General features: G+C 49.0%; 1 protein-coding gene across 1 annotated transcript; it reads left to right on the plus strand.

Moving 5' to 3' along the window:
* Positions 1-1,516: 1,516 nt before the first annotated feature.
* LOC145340309 (protein phosphatase 1A-like) lies at positions 1,517-20,610 on the plus strand. Its single transcript, XM_080184756.1, has 5 exons — positions 1,517-2,560; positions 13,299-13,416; positions 14,606-14,717; positions 17,006-17,063; positions 18,843-20,610. Exons 1-5 carry the CDS (start codon positions 1,610-1,612, stop codon positions 18,870-18,872), a joined length of 1,269 nt encoding a protein of 422 aa, XP_080040882.1. The 5' UTR covers positions 1,517-1,609; the 3' UTR covers positions 18,873-20,610.
* Positions 20,611-20,904: the final 294 nt, after the last annotated feature.

A 20,904-nucleotide genomic window follows, 5' to 3' on the forward strand; every position in this document is an offset into this window, starting at 1 on the left:
GAATCTATCCTGTCTAACCGTTAGAATTTTATAAGTTTCTATCAGATCCCCTCTCACTCTTCCAAACTCCAGTGAATATAATCCTGACCGACTTAGTTCTCCCTGCCATCCCAGGGATCAGTAAGAAGTCTCATAACACCAGGTTATAGTCCAACTGGTTTATTTGGAATCACGAGCTTTCGGAGCACTGCTCCTTCACCAGGTGAGCGGAGAGGTAGGTTTTACGAACACAGCAAATACAGACAGAGACACAATTGCAAGATAATGGTTGGAGTGTGAGTCTTTTCAGATAATCAAGTCTTTACAGGTGTAGACAATGCGAGCGGAGAGAGGGATAATCACAGATTAAAGAGGTGTGAATCTATAGAATCCCTTTAGTGTGGAAAGAGGCCATTTGGCCCATCGAGCCTGCATCAACCTCAATCCAACCCAGGCCCTATCCCCGTAACCCCACATATTTACCCGGCTAATCCCCCTGGCACTAGGGTCAATTTAGCTTGGCCAATCAACCAAAACTGCACATCTTTGGAGTGTGGGAGGAATCCCACACAGACATGTGGAGAATGTGCAAACTCTATTCAGACAGTGACCCGAGGCCGGAATCGAACGCAGGTCCCTGGCGCCGTGAGGCAGCCGTGCTAACCACTGTGCTGCCCCAAGGCAAGAGGAATCAGCCTGGTAAACCCTCGCTGTACTCCCTCTATAGCAAGGACATTCTTCCTCAGATAAGGAGACCAAAACTGCTCACAATACTCCTGGTGTGGTCTCACCAACACCCTGTACAGTTGCAGCAAAACATCTCTCCTCCGACAGAATTTAACAGGATGCAGAGAGAGAAGTCTCTCTGCATCCTGCATTAGATTTACAAGGATGTTGCCTGGATTGGGAGGCATGCCTTATGAGGATAGGTTGAGGGAGCTGGGACTCTTCTCTCTGGAGAGACGAAGGTTGAGAGGCGACCTGATGGAGGTTTATAAGATGTTGAGAGGAATAGATAGGGTGGATTCTCAGAGGCTATTTCCCAGGGCTGAAATGGTCGTCACGGGAGGACACAGGCTTAAGGTGCTGGGGAGCAAGTACAGAGGAGATGTCAGGGGTAAGTTTTTCACTCAGAGGGTGGTGAGTGAGTGGAATCGGCTGCCGTCGGTGGTGGTAGAGATAAACTCACTGGGGTTTTTTAAGAGACTTCCGGATGGGTATATGGGATTTAATGGGATTGAGAGTTATAGATAGGCCTGGTAGGTAGGGATATGATCGGTGCAACTTATGGGCCAAAGGGCCTGTTTGTGCTGCAGTTTTCTATGTTCTAAGTCTAGGATTTCTAACATGCAGGTAACACCAGGTTCAGCTGCTGTCCTCATGGGTTTTTTTCTGTGAATGGTGTTATCTCGGTAAGAGGGAGATGTGAGGATTTAACCTCGCATTAACCTGGATCAGATTAACTTGCTGGGGGATTACCAGGATAAAATTAGCCTCTGGTGATGTTCGAATGAGCTGTGACTGCAGAGGGGACGAGGCTGAGCTTGGCATCTCCTGCTCCACGTTCCCTCAATCCCGGTGCTCTGCTGCATCTTCCGGAACGTTCCAGGGGTTCTGAGGATCCGGGGAGATGAGAAATTCGGACACCCCTGAGCCCTTGCCTATGGTGCCCCAGCTGGTGACGTTTGTCAGGCAGGTGGTGAAGGAAACCGAACGCATGGTCACTCATTTCTTCAAGGGCGAGAAGGACGGCGAGGCCTCCAACTACCTGGAGGTCCCCGTCACCCTCCTGCAGCGGGAGCAGGGCAGCGGGAACGGGCTGCGCTATGGGCTGGGCGCCATGCAGGGCTGGAGGGTGGAGATGGAGGACGCCCACACCATCGTGCCCCGCCTGCCCCCGGCGCTGGGCGCCTGGTCCTTCTTCGCCGTCTTCGACGGGCACGGGGGCTCGGAGGTGGCCCGCTACTGCTCGGAGCACCTGCTGCGCCACGTGACGGGCAACTGGGACTTTGCCAAGGGGGGGCAGGCCTCGGTGGAGAAGGTGAAGAGCGGGATCCGCCGGGGGTTCCTGCAGATCGACAGCCGCATGCAGAGGCTGTGCCGTTTCTCCCACTGGGGTTGCGGCGGCTCCACCGCAGTGGCCATCACCGTGTCCCCCGGGCACGTCTACTTCATCAACTGCGGCGACTCGCGTGCCGTGCTCTGTCGCGGCGACCGCACCTGCTTCTACACGGAGGACCACAAGCCCTTCCTGCCGCGGGAGCACGAGCGTATCCGGAGGGCGGGGGGCACGGTGACCCTGCAGCGGGTCAACGGCTCGCTGGCCGTCTCCCGCGCCCTGGGAGACTTCAACTTCAAGGCGGCCAAGTGGAAGAGCCAGACGGAGCAGCTGGTCTCCCCCGAGCCCGAGGTCTACGAGATCGAACGCTCCGACCAGGATCAGTTCGTCATCCTGGCCTGCGACGGGGTCTGGGACATCATCAGCAACGAGGACCTGTGCCAGTTTGTCAGCTCCAGGCTCCAGCTGACCGATAGCCTGGAGGACGTGTGCGCCCAAGTCATTAACCTCTGTCTCTACAAGGTACAGCACAACTTCCCTCCCCATAGCACCTCTCACTGCCTCACACAACCCCCAAAAAAAGTATTCTGTGTCCAATGAGCAACTCTGAAGTGAACACTGTTATAGCGTAGCAAGGCAGGAAATTGGCGCACAGCAAGATCCCACAATGTGATACGAATTCTGATCATCTGTTGTCTTAATGATGCTGATTAGTGATAAATATTAAACAGGCTCCTACCTCGCATTCAGAACAGTGCCACAATATCAATTATCATACCCCTCGATTAGATTCCAGTCCGTAACTCACTCCCGGGTATCTGTTATTCTGTATATAAACCACCCCGAACCCCTCGATTAGATTCCAGTCTGTAACTCACTCCCGGGTATCTGTTATTCTGTATATAAACCACCCCGAACCCCTCGATTAGATTCCAGTCTGTAACTCACTCCCTGGTATCTGTTATTCTATATATAAACCACCCCGAACCCCTCGATTAGATTCCAGTCTGTAACTCACTCCCGGGTATCTGTTATTCTACATATAAACCACCCCGAACCCCTCGATTAGATTCCAGTCTGTAACTCACTCCCTGGTATCTGTTATTCTATATATAAACCACCCCGAACCCCTCGATTAGATTCCAGTCTGTAACTCACTCCCGGGTATCTGTTATTCTACATATAAACCACCCTGAACCCCTCGGTTAGATTCCAGTCTGTAACTCACTCCCTGGTATCTGTTATTCTATATATAAACCACCCCGAACCCCTCGATTAGATTCCAGTCTGTAACTCACTCCCGGGCATCTGCTATTCTGTGTATAAACCGCCCCGGACCCCTAGATTAGATTCCAGTCTGTAACTCACTCCCGGGTATCTGTTATTCTATATATAAACCACCCCGAACCCCTCGATTAGATTCCAGTCTGTAACTCACTCCCTGGTATCTGTTATTCTACATATAAACCACCCTGAACCCCTCGATTAGATTCCAGTCTGTAACTCACTCCCTGGTATCTGTTATTCTATATATAAACCACCCCGAACCCCTCGATTAGATTCCAGTCTGTATTATGAGGGGTTCCAATACAAAATCCTGATGGGACTGGATAGGCTAGATGCAGGAAGAACATTCCCGATGTTGGAGGTCCAGAACAAGGGGTCACAGTCTGTGAATAAGGGATAAGCCATTCAGGACTGAGACGGGGAAGAAATTCTTCACTCAGAGTTGTGAACCTGTGGAATTCTCAGAAAGCTACTGGGGTCAGTTTGTTAGATATGTTCAAGCAGGAGCTGGACGTGGCCCTTGTGGCTAAAGGGATCAAAGAGAATGGAGAGAAAGTGAGAGTGGGATACTGAGGGTGCATGATCAACCACGGTCATATAGAATGGTAAAGCAGGCTCGGGGGGCCAAATGGCCTACTCCTGTTTCTATGTTCCTCGGTCTCACTTGTTGTTATCAATAAACTTTAATAACAGGCTCCAGCAGGAATTGAACTTGGGACCCTTGGTTTACAAGAACATTGTTCTAACCACTGAGGTGTGAGCTATACTGTAAATGGCAGAACCCTTATGAACATTAACATGCAGAGGGATCTGGGCGTGCAGGTCCACAGTCCCCACAAAGTGGCAATGGAGGTGTCCAGGGTCTCCCAGATTGGGGGTAGGGTATTAGCGTGGATAGAGGACTGGTTGTCAAATAGGAGGCAGAGAGTGGGGGTCAATGGGTGCTATTCGGATTGGCGGATGGTGGCTAGTGGAGTGCCCCAGGATTCGGTGCTGGGGCCTCAGCTATTTACCATTTATATAGATGATCTGGAGGAGGGAACCGAGTGTATGGTGTCGAAATTTGCTGATGACACCAAAATTGGTGGAAAGGCAAATTGTGCGGAGGGTGTGGAGAGTCTGCAGAAGGATCTAGATAGGCTGGGCAAATGGGCCAGGAAATGGCAAATGGAATTTAATGTTGGCAAGTGCGAGGTGGTCCACTTTGGTAGGAATAATGGTAGGAAGGACTATTACTTACGTGGAGAAAAACTGCAGCAGGCGACGGTGCAGAGGGACCTCGGGGTCCTTGTGCATGAGTCGCAAAAACCCAGCCTGCAGGTGCAGCAGGTGGTCAGGAAGGCGAATGGGATGCTGGCCTTCATCGCGAGGGGGATTGAATATAAAAGTAGGGAGGTCTTGCTGCAGCTGTATAGGGCATTGGTGAGGCCGCAGCTGGAGTACTGTGTGCAGTTTTGGGCGCCGTACTTACGCAAGGATATTTTGGCCTTGGAGGGAGTGCAGAGGAGGTTTACTAGGCTGATGCTGGAGTTGAGGGGGTTAAGCTATGAGGAGAGGCTGAATAGATTAGGCTTGTACTCGTTAGAGTTTAGAAGAATGAGGGGAGATCTCATTGAGACATAGAAGATGATGAATGGGATGGATAGGATAGAGGTGGAGAGACTCTTCCCGCTCAGAAAGGATAGTAGGACTAGGGGGCACAGCCTCAAGATAAAGGGGGGGCGGTTTAGAACGGAGTTGAGGAGGAACTTCTTCACTCAAAGGGTGGTGAATCTCTGGAATTCTCTGCCCGTTGAAGTGGTGGAGGCTACCTCGCTAAATATTTTTAAGACGCGGGTTGATGGGTTTTTGATAAGAGAGGGGATTAAGGGTTATGGGGAGAGGGCGGGAATGTGGAACTGAGCCACGGCAGATCAGCCATGATCTTATTGAATGGCGGGGCAGGCTCGAAGGGCTAGTTGGCCTACTCCTGCTCCTATTTCTTATGTTCTTATGAAACGTTGGCTCTATTCTCTCCCCACAGAGCTGCTGAGATTTTCCAGCACTTTTTTCTTTTGTATTTCTTTACTTTCTGTTGAAGTATTGTAAACTCTGTTTAGTCACTTGAGCCGTGTTTCTATCAAATGACAAAAAGCTATTCACACGACGTGATAATGAACTTTTTAATGAATGTTTCAAGGATTGTTCAGATCTTTCAGTGGATCCCTTGTTGATGGATGGTAAGGTGTGGATTTTATTTTGCTGAATACCATTTCCTTTGAGATAATCCTCAAACTCTTGTGAAGTCAACCATGAACTGTCATCGCTAACAATCTATTCCAGTCGATCAAATCTTGTCAGGTTTTTCAATGGTTTGTCCAGATGTAGTAGGTTACGGTATGCTAGCCTTTATAGGAAGGGGTATAGAATATAAGAGCTGGAGTCTAATGCTGCAGTTGTATAGAACGTTGGTTAGACCGCATTTGGAGTACTGCGTCCAGTTCTGGTCACCTTACTACCGGAAGGACGTGGAGACCCTGGAGAGAGTGCAGAGGAGGTTTACCAGGATGCTGCCTGGTATGGAAGGACTGGGTTATGAGGAAAGATTGGGTAAATTGGGGCTGTTTTCCTTAGAAAGATGGAGATTAAGTGGGGGTGGAATCTAATAGAGGTGTATAAGATTATGAAGGGTATAGATAGAGTAAACAGTGGTAAGCTTTTTCCTAGATTGGAAATGCACATTACGAGGGGCCACGGGCTTGGGGGGGGGGGGGAGGTATAATTCAGATGTTAGAGGGAGGTTTTTCACACAGAGGGTAGTGGGGGTATGGAATGCTCTGCCAAGCAAGGTGGTGGAGGCAGGCACGCTGGAGTTGTTTAAGAGTTAGTTAAATAGGCACATGAGTGGGATGGAGATGGAGGGATATAGGAGACTGTTTTAAATAAGGTTCAGGAGCCTTGGGACGTCCCTGGGAACCAATTGATTCCTATGGACCTTCCAACATATTTTCTGGCTCAGTTATTTTACTTTAGAGATTCTGGGGATTCCCTTGAGTGTTTGTATAAGGATGTGGATGTTATTGATGTTTTTCTCTTTTAATCCGCAGGGGATTCGGTCCGCCTTGTTGTCTAATGAGGGGCATACACGCGGTGGGTCGTACAAGGGCTGCTCTTGGATGTTTCGAGAGTAGCCTAGTACTTCACATTGTTTGTGTACGCTTAAACTGGACCAGATGCTGGGCAACACGACAGCTCAGTGACTATCACTGTTTGCTGTGCAGACACATGGATTTGGGCCAGTGTCTGTGGGAGTTTGCGCATTCTCCCCGTGCTTGCCTGGGTTTTCTCCGGGTGCTCCGGTTTCCTCCCACACCCCAAAGATGTGCTATTAGGCTGATTGGTGTAACAAATTGTCCCTAAATTAGTCTTCCCTCAATGTGGAATGCCATAAGCATAGACAAGGGTCATGGGTGGAGAGGGGACTCATAATGTTAAAATGGCGGTGTGGGCTCGTTGGGCCGAAGGGCCTGTTTCCTGGGCTGTGTTGTGTTGTTCTTTGTTCTTTATCTCATGATAACAACTGCTGGACACTCTGGGTGTGCATCAATTATGATTAAGAACACGTAACAGACCAACAAAATCTACCTGCAATCATTGCCATGGCATTTCAGGCCATTCCCAAGGATATAAATGTGATAACTGTGGTGTATTTCTTATTTGCGCACAGGATTAACACAGTCCCACTTTTCCTTCAATCTAAACATCCAGATCCCACCACCAAAAGTAACTACCTGCTAATTCCATCATCCAGACTATTCCAGGGTGTACTTCATGTAGTTGTTCAAGAACAATGGCACAGTGGGTTAGCACTGCTGCCTCACAGTGCCAGGGACCCGGGTTCGATTCCCGGCTTGGGTCACTGTCTGTGTGGAGTCTGCACACTCTCCCCGTGTCTGCGTGGGTTTCACTCTGGATGCTCTGGTTTCCTCCCACACTCCAAAGATGTGCGGGTTAGGTTGATTGGCCATGGCGAATTCTCCCTCAGTATCACGGGACTAGCTAGGGGAAATATATGGGGTTATGTGAATAGGGGTGGGTGGGTCGGTGCAGACTTGATGGGCCAAATGGCCTCCCTCTGTCGGGATTCTAGCAATTCTTACATGGACTTGAAGGAATGATCACTCAGATTCCTCACTTTAGACAATCACCCTGGGTGGTTAACACAAACCATCTTGACCCATAGAGGGCAGCGATTCTTCCAAAAACATTCAAAGTGTCAAATTTGTGTAAAAATTGGGGTAAATCCATTTGGGTTTTTTGGGGGGATTTTCAAAATGAGTCTCCCAGTCTCTGTGCAGTGCAGAGAGCCCGAGCGTGAACCACGCTGGAAATCAGTGGACGGGGCCTATTCGCCCTGGAGAAGCCGGGGAGCAGAGTGCTGAGCGGGACACTACGCATGCACTGACCTGTCAGCGCTGAGACCAGCACGTGCGCAGTAGCCCCCCACTACCAGCCTCCCAATCGCTGGTCCCACCTTGATTTGTTGCTCCCACCCTCGCCTGGCAGCCCGGGATATGCTGATTACCCCTCTCCCCACCCCCCACCCCCCAACCGGCAGACCAACCCCAGCCCCCACCCCGATGGCCTGCTCCCTCTGCTCGCTGTCCCTGAGCGGCAGCGGGATTCCCCCCACCCCCATCGATCTGCCCTCCCCCCGAGGTCCCGCACCCCAATAGGCCCCATCCCTTTGGCATTGCCCTGTGCCCAATTAAAAATCTGTCCAACGCCTCCTTAAATTTACTCAGTGTCCCAGCACCCACCGAACTTTGGGGTAATGAATTCCACAGATCCACAACCCTTTGGGAGAAGTAGCTCCCCCCCCAACTCTGTTTTAAATTTGCTGCCCCTTATCCAATGACCTCTCATCGTAGAGTGCCCCACAAGAGGAAGCAGCTGCCCCACACCTTGTTTATAAATAAGGATGAAATCTTCGTATTAAACTCAGTGCTTCTCTTTCTTATCTGAGCATAGATCGAATCAGCCCTCGTTGGAGAATGCAAAGCAAAAGCTATTGGCTGTTCTTCTCCTGAAGGCATAATACATGAAACTAGTACCCTTACTCTATAAGGTGAAGCATTGCAAACAAGCTGAAATGGTAGCTTCAGATTAAAATGAACCAATACTTCAGACTTCTGCAAAGCATCTTTGGCATCCTTCCATGCTTTCTCACATTCTGCTGCCCAGTCCTGTGACTGTTTTACAGTAAATTAAGCAACGGCTTCAATAATGGAGCTAAGTTAGGAATAAGTTTGCCAGAATAATTTATTAATTTAGTTAATAATTTATTAATCTTAGAAAGGATATCAATTATGTATCATTCATCAAAATGTGGAGATGTTGGCGTTGGACTGGGGTAAACACAGTAAGAAGTCTAGAGTTGGACTTAAACCTGGTGTTGTCAGACTTCTTACTGTCATTTGTCAAACACAGCACTTCTAAAATACGGTTCATTTTTTAGATGCTTTGTGTCAATAATACTATCAATAATGTGACCCAAATACTGGACTGACATCTAGAGAAAACTACAGTCCTCTTTCTTGATGCACAAACCATGTGTTTGAAGACGTTCCAATGTTGCTTCTACATTATTCAAATGTTCCTGTTCACTGAACCCAGTAATTAGAATAACATCCAGATAACATTGTACACCAGAGAGACTACTCAAATCAATATTGATCCATTGAAGAGGACTGGTGTAGGTGTTATGCCAAATGACATTTTTTTTTATAGCAAAAAAGACCTTCATGTGTAACGATGGTAAGCAATGGTTGAGATCCAGAGGCTACATTTACCTATAAATATGTTGGTGAAAGATCAATCTTGTTGGATTGCTGCCCACCTAATAAACCAGCAAACAAATCTTCAATTAAAGGAGGTGGATATTACTCAGCACACAAGATCAGATTTATTATTGTTTAAATTTATTACAGATACAAATTGAATCATTTAGTTTCATAGAATCCCTACAGTGTAGGAGGCCATTCAGCCCATCGAGTCTGCACCGACCACAATCCCACCCAGTCCTAGCTACATAACCCTGCATATTTACCCTCCAAGTCTCCCTGACACTAAGGAGCAATATAGCATGGTCAATCAAAGTAGAGAGAGTCTAAAGCTAGGGGACATAGGTCTAAGATGTGAGGGGAAAGATACAAAAGGGTCCAGAGGGGCAATTTTTTCACACAGGGGGTGGTGAGTGTCTGGAACAAGCTGCCAGAAGTAGCAGTAGAGGCGGGTACAATTTTGTCTTTTAAAAGCATTTAGACAGTTACATGGGTAAGATGGGTACAGAGGGATATGGGCCAAATGTGGGTAATTGGGACTAGCTCAAAAAAAAGGGCAATATAGACCATTTGGGCTGAAGGGCCTGTTTCCATGGCTGTAAACCTCTATGACTCTATAACCTAACCCGCACATCTCTGGAGAGTGGGAAGAAACCGGAGCACCCAGAGGAAACCCACACAGACATGGGGTGAACGTGCAAACTCCACACAGACAGTGACCCGACACAGGAATCAAACCCAGGTCCCTGGCGCTGTGAGGCAGCAGTGCTAACCACTGTGCCATCTTCACTCACTGAAAAGCCTTTGACAAGGCACCAATGGTAGATTGTTGCATAAAGTTAAATGTCCCTCGATTAGATTCCAGTCTGTAACTCACTCCCGGGTATCTGTTATTCTGTATATAAACCACCCCGAACCCCTCGATTAGATTCCAGTCTGTAACTCACTCCCGGGTATCTGTTATTCTATATATAAACCACCCCGAACCCCTCGATTAGATTCCAGTCTGTAACTCACTCCCGGGTATCTGTTATTCTGTATATAAACCACCCCGAACCCCTCGATTAGATTCCAGTCTGTAACTCACTCCCGGGTATCTGTTATTCTGTATATAAACCACCCCGAACCCCTCGATTAGATTCCAGTCTGTAACTCACTCCCGGGTATCTGTTATTCTGTATATAAACCACCCCGAACCCCTCGATTAGATTCCAGTCTGTAACACACTCCCGGGTATCTGTTATTCTGTATATAAACCACCCCGAACCCCTCGATTAGATTCCAGTCTGTAACACACTCCCGGGTATCTGTTATTCTGTATATAAACCACCCCGAACCCCTCGATTAGATTCCAGTCTGTAACTCACTCCCGGGTATCTGTTATTCTGTATATAAACCACCCCGAACCCCTCGATTAGATTCCAGTCTGTAATTCACTCCCGGGTATCTGTTATTCTGTATATAAACCACCCCGAACCCCTCGATTAGATTCCAGTCTGTAACACACTCCCGGGTATCTGTTATTCTATATATAAACCACCCCGAACCCCTCGATTAGATTCCAGTCTGTAACTCACTCCCGGGTATCTGTTATTCTGTATATAAACCACCCCGAACCCCTCGATTAGATTCCAGTCTGTAACACACTCCCGGGTATCTGTTATTCTGTATATAAACCACCCCGAACCCCTCGATTAGATTCCAGTCTGTAACACACTCCCGGGTATCTGTTATTCTGTATATAAACCACCCCGAACCCCTCGATTAGATTCCAGTCTGTAACACACTCCCGGGTATCTGTTATTCTGTATATAAACCACCCCGAACCCCTCGATTAGATTCCAGTCTGTAACACACTCCCGGGTATCTGTTATTCTGTATATAAACCACCCCGAACCCCTCGATTAGATTCCAGTCTGTAACACACTCCCGGGTATCTGTTATTCTGTATATAAACCACCCCGAACCCCTCGATTAGATTCCAGTCTGTAACACACTCCCGGGTATCTGTTATTCTGTATATAAACCACCCCGAACCCCTCGATTAGATTCCAGTCTGTAACACACTCCCGGGTATCTGTTATTCTGTATATAAACCACCCCGAACCCCTCGATTAGATTCCAGTCTGTAACTCACTCCCGGGTATCTGTTATTCTATATATAAACCACCCCGAACCCCTCGATTAGATTCCAGTCTGTAACTCACTCCCGGGTATCTGTTATTCTATATATAAACCACCCCGAACCCCTCGATTAGATTCCAGTCTGTAACTCGCTCCCGGGTATCTGCTATTCTATATATAAACCACCCCGAACCCCTCGATTAGATTCCAGTCTGTAACTCGCTCCCGGGTATCTGCTATTCTATATATAAACCACCCCGAACCCCTCGATTAGATTCCAGTCTGTAACTCACTCCCGGGTATCTGTTATTCTATATATAAACCACCCCGAACCCCTCGATAAGATTCCAGTCCGTAACTCACTCCCGGGTATCTGTTATTCTGTATATAAACCACCCCGAACCCCTCGATTAGATTCCAGTCTGTAACTCACTCCCAGATCGGTGTCTGAGTATCGGAAATTGAAACTATGTCCCAGTGGGATTGTGTTTTCACATTTCTCATGCATATTTAAAAATTAATTCAATATCTGTGTCACGCTGGTGTGTTTATCTTCGAAACCGCGCTGACATTAATTCCCTGAAAGTGGCACCATGGCAACACACTGCACGGATTAAGGTCAGGTTAGATGTGAGAATGAACATTCCCTAGCAACAGATGCCAGCCCAGAATTAGCAGTGACTCAACCGCACCTTCCCGAAGGCGTGATACCCGCTTCCAGAACCTTCCACGGTTCAACAGGCCTGAGCTGAGGTCAGGGGTCAGGGTCCAGCAGAGTGGCTCTCTCTGCTCACAGGTTACACTTGTCTTCACTGCAGTTTGGAAAGGCTAAGAGGCGACTCGACTGAAACCTACAAGATCCTGAGGGGGTCTTGAGAGGGTGGACGTGGAGAGGATGTTTCCTCTTGTGGAAGAATCTAGAACTAAGGTGTCACTCCTCAAAAATCAGGCGTCATCCATTTAAAATGAAGACATTTTTTTCCCCCCTGAAGATCTCTGGAATTCTCTTCCTCAAAAGGCAGTGGAAGCAAAGTCTTTGAATATTTTTAAGGCTGAACTAGTTAGATTTGCGATTAACGAGGGGGTCAAAGGTTATCAGGGGTCGGCAGGAAGCTGGGGTTGAGGTCACACTCAGATTAGCCAAGATCTTATTGAATGGTGTAGCAGGCTCGAGGGGCAGAGTGGCCTCACTTCCGTCCCTAATTAATTTGTTTCATGTTAACCCTGCTGGATTTGAGGGAGAGAACATTGATCACTGTCCAGTGATCCCTGGATTAGAGAGAGAGAGAGAGAGAGAGAGGGGCGGAAATCAGTCAGGGTTCCTGCTCCTGATCCCTGTCCACCGATCCCTGGGTTAGAGAGAGGGAGATGGGGGGAAATCCAATTTTACCTCCTCCCTCCCTGTTCTGGGCTCCCCCCACCTGCTCCAGAGGAAAAAGTTTCTATCACCCCCCCATTAGCCCCTTCAATCATCTTCAAATCCTCAATCAGATTATCCCTTTACCTTTGATTCCTGAGAGAATGCAATTCTAGTCCTTGCATAGGATCCTTACAGTGCAGAAGGGGGCCATTCAGCCCATCGAGTCTGCACTGACCACAATCCCACCTAGGTCCTATCTCCATAACCTCATGTATTTACCCTTCTGATCACACCCCCACCCTGACACTGAGTCAATTTAGCACGGCCAATCAACCTAACCCGTACATCTTTGGAGCACCTGGAGGAAACCCACGCAGGCACGAGGAGAATGTGCAGACGCCACGCAGACAGTGACCTGAGGCCAGAATCAAACCCTGGCACTGTGAGGCAGCAGTGCTAACCACCGTGTCACCGTGCTGCCCCGTTCTGGTGAAGTCATTCCTCTAAGGAAGGTTCATAGTTGAGATACAGATCAGTCATGGTGGTATTGAATGATGGGACAGGCTGGAGGGGCTGAATGGCCTCCTCCTGGCCCTGTACCCCGACTGCAGTGCGTCGTGTGTTGTTATGACTGTGGGTCTCACTGGTTTTTCTCTCTGTTAAACAGGGCAGTCGCGACAACATGAGTATTATCCTGGTCTGCTTCCCAAATGCACCCAAAGTGTCGGAGGAGGCAATTCGCAGAGAAGAGGAACTGAACGTCTACATTGAACAGAAAGTGACCGGTAGGAAGGACACCCCCCCCCATCAACAACCCCCACATCCCATAAGGAGTAGAAGCAGGCCATTTGGCCCATCGAGTCTGCTCCGTCATTCAATGAGACCGTGACTGATGGGATGTGATATTCCTCAACTCCATTTTCCCACCTTATATCCGTAACCCTTGATTCCCTTACTGGTTAAAAACTTGTCTAGCTCCACTTCAAACATATTTAATGGAAAGGGACAACCGTCCACTCAGGGCTTGACAGGAAGCAGGCAATATGGCTAGGGGTAGTCTGCAAGTTTTTAGTTCAGATTTTAGCACGGATTTACTCCTAATATTTAACACAAATTGCTCTGAACCCGTTTTAGCAATGTGGAAAGACTGGATCTAATCAGAGATAGACTCACAGAATCACCTACAGTGCAGAAGCAGGCCATTCAGCCCATCGAGTGTGCACCAACCCTCTGAAAGAGCACTTTACCTGGGACTACTCCCTCGCCCTATCCCATGTTTTGGGGCAATTCAGCACGGCCAATCCACCTAACCTGCAAATCCTTGGACACTAAGGGGCGGCACGGTGGCACAGTAGTTAGCACTGCTGCCTCACAGCGTCAGGGACCCAGGTTCGATTCCAGGCTGTCTGTGTGGAGTTTGCATGTTCTCCCCGTATCTGCGTGGGTTTCCTCCAAGTGCTCCGGTTTCCTCCCACAGTCCAAAGGCTGTGTTAGGTCGATTGGCTGTGCTAAAATGACCCCAACGTTAGGGGATTAGCAGGGGGTTACATGGGGTTATGGGAATAGGGCCTGGGTGAGATGGCCTCCTGAACTGCAGGGATTCTATGATTTTATGACTAAGGGACAATTTAGCATGGCCAATCTACCTAACCTGCACATTTTTGGACACTAAGGGGCAATTTAGCATGGCCAATCTACCTAACCTGCACACCTTTGGACACTAAGGGGCAATTTAGCACGGTCATTCCGCCTAACCTACACATCTTGCAACACTAAAGAGCAATTTTGGTTGGTTAATCCATGCTAAACCTGAGTTTGTATCCCCTGTCCCGATCTCTGAAGCTTCAGTTTGCTGCCTGGAAAGGTTTGCGGTCAGTCTGGCTCAGCGCTCTCTGTCCCTGCTCCCCCCACGTACTGTCCTGGATGTGATTATGACCTGTCTGCAGTGTAACCGTTGTCCCCACTCTCTTGCAGAAAGCTTCAAGGAGCAGCTAGAAGAAGGAGAACCAAACTTGTTCTACGTGATGCAAAGTTTAGCTATGGAGGAGATTCCCAACCTGCCCCCAGGCGGAGGGCTGTCCAGCAAGTGAGTGGGTGGGTGGGTGGGGGGGGGGGGGGGGTAGGATGATGGGATGGGGTCGTCTGCGGAAGGGAGCGATCCAGCAGATGTGGGAGCTTTTGGCAATGTCGATTGAGGAATATAAACATTGCTCCTGAGTCGGTTGGTTCTAAAGTTTAAGTTTATTTATTACACAGAAACATAGAAACACAGGAACATAGAGGATAGGAGCAGGAGGCCATTCAGCCCTTTGAGCCATGGCTGATCATCCAACTCATCCTGCTTTGTCCCCATAACCTTTGACCCCCTTCACCCCAAGTGCTCTATCCAGCTGCCTCTTGAATACATTCAATGTTTTGCCATCAACCACTTCCTGTGGGAATGAATTCCTCAGGCTCACCGGGTGAAGAAATGTCTCCTCACCTCCGTCCTAAATGGTCTACCCTGAATCATCAGACTGTGACCCCTGGTTTTGGACTCCCCCCACCATCAGGAACATCCTCCCTGCACCTACCCTGTCTGGTCCTGTTAGATTTTTATAAGTCTCTATGAGATTCCCTCTCAGTCGTCTGAACTACAGCAATAACAATCCTAACCTGGTCAATCTCTCAGTCCCTCCATCCCCGGGATCAGCCTGGTAAACCTTCGCTCCACTCCCTCGAGAGCAAGAACATCCTTCCTCAGAAAAGGAGACTAAAACTGCCCACAATACTCTAGGTGTGGCCTCAACAAGACCCTGTACAATTACAGCAACAACACATCCCTGCTCCTGTACTCGAAACCTCTCGCAATGAAGGCCAACAGGCCATTTGCCTTCTTTATCGCCTGCTGCACCTGCGCGCTTACCTTCAGTGACTGATGCACAAGGCCACCCAGGTCCCCCTGCACACTCCCCTCTCCCAATTTACAGCCATTCAGGGAGTAATCTGCCTTCTTGTTTTTGCTTCCAAAGTTTATCCAAATTATACTGCATCTGCCATTGATTAGCCCACTAACCCAATCTGTCCAGATCATTCTGAAAGATCTCTGCATCCACATCACAGTTCACCCTCCCGCCCAGCTTGGTATCATCTGCAAACTTTGAGATGTTACATTGTGTCCGCTCATCCAAATCATTCATATATATTGTGAATAGTTGGGGTCCCAGAACCGATTCCTAAGGTACCCCACTAGTTGCTGCCTGGCCACAAACAGGCTCACATACACATTGCAATGAAGATCCTGTGAAAATCCCCTAGTTGCCACAGTCGGGTACCTGTTCGGGTACACTGAGGGAGAGGTTAACATGGCCAATGCATCTAACCCGCACTCCTTTCGGACTGTGGGAGGAAACCGGTGGTCCCGGAGGAAACTTACGCAGACAGAGAGAGAATGTGCAGACTCTGCACAGACAGTGACCTGAGCCAGGAATCAAACCCAGGTCCCTGGCGCTGTGAGGCAACAGTGCTAACCATTGTGCCGATATATGTACCAACTGACTCAAGGACAGCTTCTTCCCTGCTGCCATCAGACTTTTGAATGGGTATTAAGTTGACCTTTCTCTATACCCTAGCTAGGACTATAATACTACATTCTGCACTCTCTCCTTTCCTCCTCCCATGTGTACTCTATGAACGGTATGCTTTGTATAGCACGCAAGAAACAAGACTTTTCACTGTATCCCACTATATGTGACTATAATAAATCAAATCAAATCAAATACACAGAACACCAGGCAGAACTTAGCCACCCACACCCCCCCCACCGACCCCCCTGCTCTTCCTCAAGATAGAGGAGGTGGGATGGGAGGGGGCCCGTGGGTCCATGGAGGGTGGGCTGAGGGGGCACAGGACTTTAATCTCTCCAGCTATCCAGTGACGCCATTGGTGCCTCACAGCGCCAGGGACTGAAGATTGATTCCCAGTCCGGGTCACTGTCTGTGCATGTTCTCCCCATTTCTGCATGGGTTTCCTTGGGTGCTGTGGTTTCCTCCCACAATCCGAAAGATGTGGGTGCATTGGCCGTGCTAAATTCTCCCTCAGTGTACCCGAACAGGCGCCGGAGTGTGGTGACTAGGGGATTTTCACAGTAACTTCATTGCAGTGTTAATGTAAGCTTTACTTGTGACACTAATAAGTAAACCTGATTCACGTTTGAACAATCTGTCAGAGGGTTGGGGCAGGGTCCGTGTGCCCAGCATATCACCAGCCGGGGTCCTGAATATCAGGAGAAATTGGAGTAAGTCAATGTGGGAGAGGGGCCGGGGTTTCTGATAAGTTGATCGAAGATTGCCGCAATGTTTGTGACTCTCCGTCTTTTTCCACTTTGTGTCTCAGGAGGGATTTGATTATCGACATTTACAAGAGATTAAAGGATGAATACAAGGTGTTGACGGTGAGTGGAAGGGAGGGGCCACTCTTTCTGAGATTGCCCAGGGACACAGGCTGTAACTGGTGAAGATTCTGGCTTGGGTTTGGTATTAGTCACTCTTCACACGAAGACTGAGTCAAAGCTGGGAGCACGTGTGGCGAAAACCATGAGTTAATCGAAGATGTGAATGAGTGATTCAATGAGTGAGCTACAAGGGACTCAGTGCTGGCTCCCAGAAATCCTGATTCCTTGTTCATTCCCCCACACTTCCTTTTTCCCACCATTGGCAACCATTTCTCCAAGACCCTATTGGGATTCTCCACCTCACTCTCTCTCTCTCCCTTTAAGACGAATCCTTTAAGCCGGCCTTTCATTGGGCCTTTAGTCACCTCCGTCTTTGGCTCAATGTCAAAGTTTCTCTGGTGACGTTCCTCTGTAGCCAGTTGCTAGGTGCTATATCAATGCAACTTATTGTTGTGGCTGCACTAACCCACCGGTGAGAATCCTATCATACTCAACCCTGTGAGTGCTGGTAAAACGGAAGAGGTGGGAGAAGGGGGAGGCCACTCGGCCCATTGAGCCTGCTCTGTCATTCAGTAAGACCATATCCAGCCGGCGTGACCCTGGGGTCCCTTGTGGATGGAGATGGAAGAACAAGAGGGGCTTTGAAAAGGTCAGGAGTGGAGCCTCACCCTTGTTACTGAGCTGGTGAAGGTACTGACTGAGTGAAACCCCTCAGTTAGCCTTAGAACCTCCAACATGTTCATAGAATCCCTACAGTGCAGAAAGGAGGCCATTTGGCCCATCAAGCCTGCACCGACCATAATCCCACCCTATCCCCGTAACCCCACATATTTACCCGAGCTAGTCCCCCTGAAACTAGGGGCAATTTAGCACGGCCAATGCACCCTAACCAGCACGTCTTTTGGACTGTGGGAGGAAACTGGAGCACCCGGAGGAAACCCACGCAGCCACAGGGAGTGACCCAAGTTGGGAATCGAACATGTTGTTGGACAGAAGATTTCGGAAGGTTTTAATCTTCCTCAGGGAGGTCATTATTCACATTAGCAAGGTCTATTCCATTCTGGACTGTTCTGGGCACCTGGATTCGAATCCCGGCTTGAGTCACTGTCTGTGTGGAGTTTGCACATTCTCCCAGTATTTGTGTGGGTTTTGTCAGATGCTCCAGTTCATAAGAACTAGGAGCAGGAGTCGGCCATTCAGCCCCTCGAGCCTGCTCCGTCATTCAATAAGATCACGGCTGATCTTTTTGTGGACTCAGCTCCACTTACCCACCCGCTCATCATAACCCTTAATTCCTTTACTGTTCAAAAATCTATCTGTCCTTTCCTTAAAAACATTCAACGAGAGAGCCTCAACTGGGCAGGGAATTCCACAGATTCACAACCCTTTGGGTGAAGAAGTTCCTCCTCAACTCAGTCCTAAATCTGCTCCCCCTTATTTTAAGGTCATGCCCCCTAGTTCTAGTTTCACCCACCAGTGGAAACAACTTCCCTGCTTCTATCTTATCTCCCACAGTCCAAAAGATGTGCAGGTTAGGTGGATTGGCCATGCTAAATTACCTCTTAGAGTCCCAGGATACGTAGGTTAGAGGGATTAATGGGGTAAATATGTGGGGTTCTGGGAATAGGGTGGGATTGTTTTCAGTGCAGATTCGATGGGCTGAATGGCTTCCGTCTGCACTGGAAGGATTCAATATTTACAGAGTAGGAGTCCATTCGGCCCATCGAGCCTGGGAAGGTTAGGGAGTGGAATGTAACCGATCTTCCTCTCTTGTTGCAGACGTGCCGAGACTCGGAAGAGAGTCGTTAAGCAGCTTGTTCCCAGGATGAAGTGTTCCTGTTCTTTATTCCCCTGAAGTTGTGACGGGGTCAGAATGTTTGAGTGACTGCGCCGACTCTACTATTACCTGTTAAACCTCCCCCACCCCCACCTCGTAGACCCCAGTCCCACGCCTCTCTGTGTAACCCCATCCAGTGAGGAGGTGGGGCAAATAATCAGGGGTTTGTGTCTGTGTCTGGGACGCGATGACCCACCCCCCCGTGAAGCTCTGGCCCGTTCCAGGCTGTAACAGGATTGAGGGGCTGTATCGTAGAATCATAGAATCCCTACGGTGCAGAAGGAGGCCATTCAGCCCATCGAGTCTGCACCGATCACAATCCCACCCAGACCCTATCCCCACGTATTTACCCTGCTTATCCCCCTAACACTAAGGGGCAACTTATCGCAGCCAATCCACCTAACCCACACATCTTTGGATTGTGGGAGGAAACCGGAGCACCTGGCGGAAATCCACACAGACACGGGGGAAACATGCAGACTCCACACAGACAGGTGTCCAGACATTAGGTGTCCAGATCACCAACAACCTGTCCTGGTCCCTCCATACCGACACTATAGTTAAGAAAGTCCACCAACGCCTTTACTTTCTTAGAAAACTAAGGAAATCTGGCATGTCAGCTAGTGATGCACCATAGAAAGCATTCTTTCTACTTGTATCACAGCTTGGTATGGGCTCCTGCTCTGCCCAAGACTGCAAAAGGGTTGTGAATGTAGCCCAATCCATCAGGCAAACCAGCCTCCCATCCATTGACTCCGTCTACACTTCCCGCTGCCTCAGAAAAGCAGCCAGCATAATCAAGGACCCCACACACCCCGGACATTCTCTCTTTCACCTTCATCCATTGAAAAAAAGACACAAAAGTCTGAGGTCACGTACCAATGGACTCAAGAACAGCTTCTTCCCTGCTGCTGTCAGACTTTTGAATGGACCCACCTCACATTAAGTTGATCTTTCTCTACACCCTAGCTATGAGTGTAACACCACATTCTGCACTCTCTCCTTTCCTTCTCTATGAACGGTATGCTTTGTCTGTATAGCACGCAAGGAACAATACTTTTCACCGTATGTTAATGCATGGCATAATAATAAATCAAACCACATCAGACAGTGACCCAAGCCAGGAATTGAAGCCAGACTCCTGGTGCTGTGAGGCAGCAGTGCTAACCATAATGGCCCCCGAACGGCCTCCTCCTGTTCCTGTTCTCCCCTGCTCCATTCCCCCATCGCCTGGTTAAAAATCTCCACTTTTAAAACCTCTGCTTTCCAAGTCTTTCTCCCAACTCCCTTTTGGAAAGCTCCCATTGAATCTGCTTTCATCGCCCTTTCAGGCAGAACCTTCCAGATCACAACTCACCAAGTTAATCAAATCTCCTCACGGGTGGCACAGTGGTTAGCACGGCTGCCTCACAGCGCCAGGGTTCGATTCCCGCCTCGGGTCACTGACTGTGTGGAGTTTGCGCATTCTCCCCGTGTCTGCGTGGGTTTCCTCCGGGTGCTCCGGTTTCCTCCCACAGTCCGAAAGACGAGCTGGTTAGGGTGACGTGCTAAATTCTCCCTCGGTGTACCCGAACAGTGTGGCGACTGCGGGATTTTCATAGTAACTTCATTGCAGTGTTAATGTCAGCCTACTTGTGACACTAATGAATAAACTTTATTTTAAACTATGACTTGTGACATGATGAATAAACTTTGAAACTTACAAACCTACCTCCCCCTCTGGCCGTCTGCAATCTGTGTCCCTCCTGCTACCCCTGGAAACACTTGCTCCTTATTGACTCTGCCAGAAACTCCCGGAGTTATCGACACCTCAGCGAACTCTTCCCTTCATTCTCTCTGCTCTGAGGGTACCAATCCCAGCCCCTCCGCGTTAACCGGAGTCCCTCCACCCTGGACAATCTCCTCCGCACTACCCCCCCCCCACTCTCCCAGCTCCTTACAGGTTGTCCCGATGGCGGTGACCCGCTCTCTGCACCCAGGGTCACTGCCCACTACCCCCTCCAC

The sequence above is a fragment of the Carcharhinus amblyrhynchos genome, unplaced genomic scaffold, assembly GCF_965287045.1.
Source record: "Carcharhinus amblyrhynchos unplaced genomic scaffold, sCarAmb.v2.hapA scaffold_916, whole genome shotgun sequence".
In the NCBI taxonomy this organism is placed as follows: domain Eukaryota; kingdom Metazoa; phylum Chordata; class Chondrichthyes; order Carcharhiniformes; family Carcharhinidae; genus Carcharhinus; species Carcharhinus amblyrhynchos.